This window comes from Stegastes partitus, unplaced genomic scaffold (assembly GCF_000690725.1).
Source record: "Stegastes partitus isolate 25-593 unplaced genomic scaffold, Stegastes_partitus-1.0.2 Scaffold402, whole genome shotgun sequence".
Lineage (NCBI taxonomy): Eukaryota > Metazoa > Chordata > Actinopteri > Pomacentridae > Stegastes > Stegastes partitus.
The window spans coordinates 212,309-221,224 of record NW_007578133.1 but is presented as its reverse complement, the minus strand read 5'-3'; the positions used below and the strand labels follow the sequence as shown (position 1 = coordinate 221,224).

The following is an 8,916-nucleotide window of genomic DNA, read 5'->3' as shown; positions in this document are numbered from 1 at the left end:
TTTTTTTTTTTTTATTTATTGCCGTGTTCTTTTTTTTTTTAAATAGCAGTGATACTCTCCAAACAAGAAATAAAAACTCAATGCTTTGAGGAAACTAAAGGCAAATTAGTAAACAAAGAAGTTATTTTTTTGTTTTTTTTGTCACAAAATGAAGCACAACACAGTAAACCACACTACATGAATTGGTAAACAGAGAGAAAAAAATAAACATTTACAAAAGCATTTTAAGAATATCTTCTCGCTTTAAAACAGCCAATTTATCATTACCTCTTAAAATGACTTAATATGAAATGGCTCAATCAACTGTAGCAGAATTAGTTTTAATCATCCTCCCCATATGTTCAAGTTGAGGCCTATTCTGTGCAAATATACTGTATAGTTTGGGCATTTACACACTGTTTATGCAGAAAGTTTATTATTCAATATACTTTTTTTTCTTTCAAATAACCCTGTTGCACTAGAAGATATTTGATTATTTACACTATGTACAAACATGCGCTGTTATAATTGCTTACCACCGTACAGTACATGTTTTTGCTTGTGCTTGCATTACAGAACCTGTTCACTGTAAATTCCTTTGACATACTGTAGAAGCTGGAACAAAAAAGCAATTTGGTCTCTTTAGATGAAAGCCCCTCTTACACCAAGCACGCTGTAATTTGATATGACGTATTTCAACTTAACATTTGCAAATGACATTCAGACGTGTCAGAGCTTACATCAGAATCGAATAGGAATCTGTATTTTCTTTTTTTTTTACATTACTTGCCGCATCAGTACTGATTGTAGGCAACTTCTTTTTTGGATTTTTGAGAGGAAGTTACCATTGTGTTGACTTAACTGATGGATGAAAACATCTCTTTGACAATATAGTCTCTTAAAACTAGAGACTAGGGGACAATAGGCTTACAGTGTGTTGTTGTGATTCAAGGGAACAGCTTGGAGTTAGAACAGTCAAGCACATTTTCTGAAAAAAAAAGTTCTTTCAAGTGCTTAAATCTAAGTGGCCTGCCATATACTATTTGTACTGCGCTGTCATCTCCACTACAAATATTGAACACCTTATTCAATGAAATTACACTTGAGCCAGCAGTCACCAGATTGGGAAGCAAATCCACCCCATTTGACTTCCAGAGACGATGGTAAATGTTGACTGGCAGATACCAAATATTCTAGGATTGAGTTTGTCATGTAAAAAGCTTTGATTCAGTGGTATTTCCTTCAAAGACAGCGAGGCAGGCTGGAAATTTTGAATGGACACAGAGCAGAGTTGTAGCAGTGGTGCTCAGTTACTGTTGTCGAAGGAAAAAAATAACAGTAGAAACTTTAAAGACACAAATAAGTTTAAAAGCTTTATTAGAACATGGCTATAAACTAACCTGTTTCAACTTGAAAGAAAGTCCTTGATGATGGTTGAATTGTACATCAAAATATGCTGTATTGAATTACAGCATCTATGCTTATCTATGATTTACACTTATTTGTGTCTTCAAAGTGCCTTGAACTACTTTGATTCAGTCTTCTCCTTTTGTCTTTCTGAAAGAGCACATCAAGTGTTTTTGATCCTCTTCTTCTTTGCTCTTTTTTTTCGAGGATCGGGACATGTTGCTTTGCCTGTTTTATGTCCACGCCTGTCCGATAGGATGTGGTATATGTAAGATTCTAAAGGATGTCCAGTGTTAGAAAAGTCAAAATGGGAAAATACATTGTTTTTCACAGGATTAATTCAAAGAACAGGATGCAGTCGCGTCCCATGTTCTTTCTCCGTCAGCTACGTGGCAAACTGCTGATAAAATGCCAGCTTGACCCTCTCAATGTGGTGGCACAGCTTGATGGCCGGTCCCAGCTTCAGGTCCATGCACTCCTGCACTGTCGGGAGGTTCAGCAGCAGCAGCGCCTGTCCGTCGATCTCCTACGAACACACACACAAGTTCATATGTGATGCAGTTTCTTTATATAGTCTGTTTCTGACTCAACTGTTTAGAGCTGGTAAAATGTTTTGATAACGGATACAAGTGAGTAGACTGAGATCTCCTTCTGTGTGGCCGTGTCCATTACATCTGTGAGCATTTCTTACCTGATCCAAGAAAATCCTTGCAAGAGGTGCACAGTCAGTGGTCCTGATGAAGCGAACCACATCAGTAACGCTCCACTCCAGGGGACTGGTGTCCAAACACAGCTTCTGAGGAGGCTCAGCCTTTGACGTCTACAAACACACAGATAAGATGAGTTAAACATAAACTCGGAGATCTCCCTGGGAAAGGGAAAATGCTCCCAACTCATTTCATCCCTTACAATTGATGTTGAGAAGGGTATCAGACCTAAATATTTCATAAAAGCAATACTGGCTGTTTGAGTCTCGTTGATTTCCTCATAAGCGGTTTAAAAAGTGTAAAGGTCACAGTGAAATAGTGAAGCAGTTGGAAATCATTTTGTTTCCTTGAAGCAGAATAATGGGACTGAGTGTAATGTAGTGGAAACTCCATTCAAAATGTTATTAACCCTCTGAACTACAAAACCCGGCAGCATGTTTGAAAGGCCTGATTGTTTGTTGTTGTTTTTTTAACAAATCACCCAAATTGCACCATTTATCAGCCAGAAACTGCAAAAAGTGAAAAAGAATCGCATGAATATTCAACTTTATTAAAAAAAAAAATCACTTTATCCTACATGTCTCATTTAAAAATCAACTGTTTGCAGTAACCACATTCTGTAAAAAAGAAAATAAAAATTTAACAATCTGTGGCGCAAATGAGAAGCAAAAAGTGGTGTAGCTGTGACAGTCCGGTGACCAAAATGCAGGGAGTTTTCAGCAGAACTGGGCTGAACTGTAGGCTGTATTTACACATTGCAAATATGCAAATAGGACACAACAGGGAATTGAATTACAAATCTAAGTGGTAAAATGTCTAAAGTGTGTAGACCTTTTTTTTTTTTTTTTTAGCATTGGCAACACCTATGAGCACCTAGGAAAATGTTGCAGATGTTTATTTCAGTCTTTTTCAATTTCTGTAAAATCAATAATCAAAGAAATTCAACTTTAGTTGTTTGTGATTAATGACTTGATCATTTTGTTTTAGTGAACAAAACCACATTTTTGAGTTCCACCTACCTCAAGCCATTGTTTTGCTGTTTCTGTAGATGCACACAACTTTATATTGCAGTACAAAAAAAAGGAGCCAACAGTGATAATGTGTCAGAAGCAAAAAAGGTCCAGAAAGTGTTTGGGGTGCAGAGGGTTAAAGTGCATGAGTTAGAAAGAGGAAGGAAATTATTATATGAAGAAAGGAGCAGAATATTTAAATACACAAAAAGGACATACACAGCCTGGAAACATTAATCAGAAATATGGCAAAAGTTGCTTTTGGTCAGTAATTTTCATTACCTTTGGTGATGGCGGGCGGTTCTCATCATCAGAGAACGAAGGTGAGCGCGGTTTCCGGCGTCTACGTGTCGGCCTGGGTGTTGCCGGCGGGGAGGGGGATGGAGTGGTGGGCTGAGATTTCCCAATCGACTGTTCGGAATCATCCTGGAGATCGTCTTGCAACTCAGAGCCAGAGTCTTCACTCAAGGAGTCATCTTCGTCTAAATCTTCTTCCTCTCCACTGCCCTGTGAGTCAAACATACAGACAACAGTCGGTTAACACAGAAGCATCAGTTACTAAAAGGCTTAATGCAGAAAATTCCCATGCATCTGCTACCTGTGGAGACCCAGCAGGTGTGTTGTCTACGGAGGCTGAAGACCGTCTCTTCTTATGGACAAAGAGCTGCTTCCTCCTCTTCCTCCTTCTCCCTCTTCTCTTCACTCCACCTTCCAGATTGGAATGGCCCCCTGGTGGGCGGCCAACACGTTTACTCTTCTTCTTTCCATAGTAATATGCTGGTAAAACACATCAAACCTGCTATGTAATCTTGCTAAAAGGAGATGTTAATTAATCTGATTTCTTGGATTCTTTAATATTATCTGTAGGAGAAGCTTTGATAAATAGGCTGCTGAGGTAGGTCTGAGTGACGGGGAAAGAAGACAAATGAAAAAACTGATCACTTGTCTGTTGCTGTCAAATTGCATCAGTTTCTTAACCCCAACACCACGGCGCAGCTGCAGTAAACATATCAACAAATCTGTGACTTTGTGCCGACAAAATAGTTCTGCACAAAATGAAAGAGGCCAATTATAGCACATTTTCTGCCAGCCATGCCTGCTTATTCAATGCCCCCCAAAGATTATTGCAATTAGCAAAACTCTGAAGCTGTATCACCCTGCTTCACAGAATATTTGTATTCAAGAGAGCGTTTATGTTCCCAGTGATCATTTCTATTCATGAGCAACACAAACTGAAAAATTTGAATAAGCTTTGTGCTTAATAAGAGCAATTTAGAAATATGTTTAGAACAACTGATCAGGTATACAAATTCCTAAGCAATTAATAATTTAGTTAATTTTTATTATGTTTATTGCTTCTTTTAGCAAGATTGCAGGCAACCTTGACTATTTGCCAAAAAAAAAAAAAAAAAGGAAAAAAAAAAGTAAATCTTAATGACCTGTTTTTAGTAAAATAAAGATACCTACTATATTTGGTCTTGGTGAGGACAGAGCAGTTCTCCGAGCAGCGCTCCAGAACCATGCGAGGTCCAAACAAATTGGGGCAGCACTCTAACTTAATGCACGTTTTCCTGCAGAAGTCTGCCACACGGTCTGCAGTTCGAACAATTTCCACAGTGGCTCGGTAACTCTTTCCCTTGTACCTGATGTTTGAAGAAAAACAATGTTGAACATGGAACAAATGTTGATACATTTTTCATATTTGGAAAAAAAAAAAGTCCTTTCAGAGCAAAAAGAAAACAAAGCAAATCTGACTCTTTCCACTTACTTAAGCTTCCATTATTTCACATGTGATGTAACGAGGCTACGACCAGCAAGGTCCCTCTCAAAAGTAACCTACATGCTGTCAGCTAAATCGTAGCTGCAGTCAAGCATCAGGATCTTCTGCTGGGTTGCGCTGTGCAGATATCTATTTCTATTTGTGCTTCAAGTATGTTTTTAATGCAGCATGTGCCCTCAAATAGGCCAGCTGTGAACACTTGTACTATTCCTGCAGGTTTTCTAAAGAGCTGAGGATTAAATGGTGTTTCTCCTCACTTGGCTTTGAGTGTCTCTCCGTGGCCTTGCCAGCGGCTCTCCTGGTCCAGCTGCAGCTCCCTCAGCACACGGCTGGGCTTGTATGCCGAGTTTATCAGCAGAGTTAATACCTGGATACAAGATGCGAATAGAAATGCAACAACTTGAGGTTATCGGCAGGTTGGAGGAGTGGGACTTTTATTCTTTAATAGTGTTATGTATTGCGCCATAACATCAAAGTTTAATAATCACATTTATTTTAAATGTGCTATAACAACTGAGCAAAGTATAGAAGCAGTCTTTACTGTAGTCTCTTATCTACAAATTGTGCAGGTAGATGATTTCATTAGTTTCAGCAATTAGTTGAACAATTATAAGACAAGGATTCACAGCCATACGAGCAGTTTGGGCACTTTGGCCCAGCAGTGCTCACCATGACAAGCATGCTGATGCTTTACATTTACAGTGTTCAGCATATTAACATGAGCATGCTGAACATTTGCCAATTAGTACTTAACATAAATGTCATGAACCATCTCGGAGAATTCATTTTTGCAGGCATTTGGACACAAAACAAAGCTTACGTTCCAACACAATCTCCAGACTTTGCAGATTTATTTCAGACTATTTCTGACACCACAAATAGCTACATGCACATAAAGGTTTTTAATAGACATACAGTTAACACGTATGCTGCATTATGTTTAATAAGGTTAGCAAATCATTTCCAGCAGACTGTAGCTCTAGGCACTGTGGCTCATACAGCTCACAATCCAGATAAGTTCATGCATAGCAAAGAGTGATGGAAGAGCAACAACATCTCTTCTAAAACAGTACAGGTGCGACCTATGCTTGTGTTATTGTCCCTTAACATAGTGTAAGAATATTTTTGTACTATTGTCCTCTTCAAAATGTTCTTCTCTCATTTATATATAGGAACTGAAAATTAGTTGAAAAAGTGAATTTAACATTCATGGCGTCACTGCAGTCATTATTCACCGTGTCCATGGAAACAACGATAAATGAAGCTATGGAGTCCTTACACAGAAAAGACAGTCCATTTACATTTCTGATAACCACATCATTGTATATATACAGTATATATATTCAAACCCTGAAGGAGGAAAATGCACGATAATTGCAAACCTGCCAGAGGAACTCCTGCGAATGGAAATAGGCTGAATCTTGTCATAGTGTACCAGATTTTCTTTCAAAGTAATTTTGTAAATAGATGTCTTTTATTTGGTGTAGTTATGAGGCCCTCGAGGCAGAGCTGTTTGCAGGCTGTGACGTACAGGTGTAGAGGCAACATTTGGGGTACAATGGCTGCTTGTATGACTGATCATTTGTAAATACATTTTTACAGTTTAGAAAATAGAATAAGAGCAAATGTCAGCAAACACAAATATTTTCCCACCCTCTTTTCCACACCTTAAACTTAAATAATACTCCATACTTCTACATACTACATAGAAATCCTCATTCTTGTGTAGAATTGTTGGAGAAATTTACATTTTGAATTGATGCTAAACAAAGAGCGAAATGTTTACAATTCAGTCTCTGTGAACCATGAATGGCATTTCCATCCAGCAGTGGACATATTTCAGTTTGGTCCAAAGTGGTGAACTGACAGACTAGAATCACAATTCACAGAGTCAGAGTCTTGGCTAAAATATCTGGCTCAGCCCATCAACATCAGCCTTCATGTTTCTGTTTAAGGATTGTGTTTATCAAACAGTTAACAGCAGTAACAGCCTCCTCACCTCTTTGAGCACAAGGACACAGTTCCCAGGGCCGATGAACTGAGGCAGCTCAGCGATGCGTCCCTTGTTAAGATAAGGCCCTGAGAAACAACGATGGTTGAAGTAGATTTTGGGACAGCAGTACTTCCCGTTGCCCTGCCCTGCACACAAAACGAGACACAAATGATACCCAAAGACGACACAGTCAATCAGAAGACAGAACGAACCACAGTTTAGGATCCTACAACCTGAGACATACGCACCCGTCTCGGACTGGTTTGCCACCTGCTGCTTGACGGTGTCAGGTGACGAAGACTTGGGTGGAGTTCGACTGTAAAGTGATGAAAATTGAGTTTGATGTTAAATTGCTGTTGGACTTGATCCATTTAAAGCAATGAAGCCATCAACACCCCGCCTCTCCATTAATACTCACTGTTTCTCTGGCTGCACCACAGCAATCTTCCTCTCTTTCTCAACTGAAAAACAAGGAGAGACTAATGTGTGCTCAGTCACACCATTACATTGCACCACTTATTCTGAGATAAGGGTGAAGTAAGGACTGCATTATGTTAGTCAGTGCCTAAGTAACAGTCTTGTTAAGGCAGCCATGCACAAGCCATGCGAGTCCACAGCGATGACTCATGTTGTATACCTGAGGGCTTGATGGGGTAGACGAGTGGATAGCCGTTTGTTTCACACCAGCTGACGGGGAAGATGTCGAGGGAGTCCACATGAACTATTAACTCTGGCATGGGCTGCTTCAGCCCTAGAAACACATTCACAGCTATTAGAAAATCACTGCCAGCACATAGTGAGCAGTGGTAAAGACATTCCAAACTTTATTGTTACACTGGCATGGGAGTGGCATCATTATCCCTTACTTGTAATAATATGTGGTATTTTTTTAAGGATGTGTTTTTTACTATAACAGCTTTATAACCAAGTTAATTATTAACTGAAAAGATATTTGTCAGTTCACATCTCTCAATCTTTCGACAGTCTTCTGTGTGTGTGAATCAACAATTTTAGATGATACACTGTTGTGCATATATTACTTAATGTGTTTTTTTAAAAACTGTAACTTCAGCTATTTAGACAAAATAGCCATTAACATGTTATAGAGATTTACTTTTTTGTACATGAGATGACTTGTTGTTGTAAATATGCGCTATACAAATAAAATTGAATTGAATTGAATTGAATTGGTGCTTTAAATACACACTGTAAAATGTGACGACTGAAGTGTGTGACAGCAATAATTCTGCTTATGAACTAGTGATAAATGCTCTCTGTATATTTATGATTAAGTGTTTTCTTCTCAAAAGACTGAAAGAAAGAAAGGCAGCTGATCAACTAGGTTCATTTTCCACATGCCTGCAAAGAAATGTTCCAGTTAATTTTTGTCTACTTTCTTCTACTAAAGTAAACACATCCTTTCAGTTTTCATTTCACCTTCCAGGCTGAGCCAAACGTATTGCCCTTTGACCCTGGTGACTGTAGCCACGTGAATGTGCTCAGGTGACAGCAGGTTGACAGCCTCGAGTTTCATGGCCTCTTTGAAGCTGTGGTCACATTGCTCCTGCAAGTAAACACAGAGAGCTGTTTCACACTGGAGGATGTTTTTGTGAAATTTGTCCATTACAACATAAAAGGGAGAAAAGTCACAGTGGGTCACCTGCTTACATCCCCGTCATTCTGTAGAGACATGTTTTCATCACCACTATTTTCGATTATGCTGTCAGTCACGTTGGTAAAATCTCATTTCCCACATTTTGTCAGTTATGACAGGTATGTTACTGTGAAAATGTTTCCAACTGCACTGGACAGAAAAATATAAGCAACGTTGGGCAAGATGCTTGGAAAGTGTAGTGAGCTAAGCCACCAGTTATACAACATCAAGTAAAGTTACACTACGCTGAAGGTACCACCAAAGAAATGTAACAAGTTAAGATACAACAGGTACATCAGAATCTATTTTTGTAATCTTAGGTTTGATTTTATTCATTTGCTACCTATAGATAGTAAAAATACATAACTGGGTAGTAGTTAGCCGTT

The 8,916-nt window shown here is 38.8% G+C and overlaps 1 protein-coding gene across 1 annotated transcript in view; it reads right to left on the bottom strand.

Moving 5' to 3' along the window:
• Positions 1 to 29: 29 nt before the first annotated feature.
• Positions 30 to 8,916, bottom strand: part of sfmbt1 (Scm like with four mbt domains 1) — a 21,176-nt gene continuing 12,289 nt past the window's right edge. The window contains exons 11-21 of the mRNA XM_008285429.1: positions 8,314 to 8,440; positions 7,514 to 7,627; positions 7,295 to 7,337; positions 7,125 to 7,192; positions 6,883 to 7,022; positions 5,141 to 5,250; positions 4,571 to 4,746; positions 3,702 to 3,880; positions 3,386 to 3,610; positions 2,078 to 2,206; positions 30 to 1,912 (exon numbers count right to left, since the gene is read on the bottom strand). Coding sequence (XP_008283651.1) covers positions 1,772 to 1,912; positions 2,078 to 2,206; positions 3,386 to 3,610; positions 3,702 to 3,880; positions 4,571 to 4,746; positions 5,141 to 5,250; positions 6,883 to 7,022; positions 7,125 to 7,192; positions 7,295 to 7,337; positions 7,514 to 7,627; positions 8,314 to 8,440 — 1,452 coding nt within the window. The 3' untranslated portion in view covers positions 30 to 1,771. The remainder of the gene's footprint in view (positions 1,913 to 2,077; positions 2,207 to 3,385; positions 3,611 to 3,701; positions 3,881 to 4,570; positions 4,747 to 5,140; positions 5,251 to 6,882; positions 7,023 to 7,124; positions 7,193 to 7,294; positions 7,338 to 7,513; positions 7,628 to 8,313; positions 8,441 to 8,916) is intronic.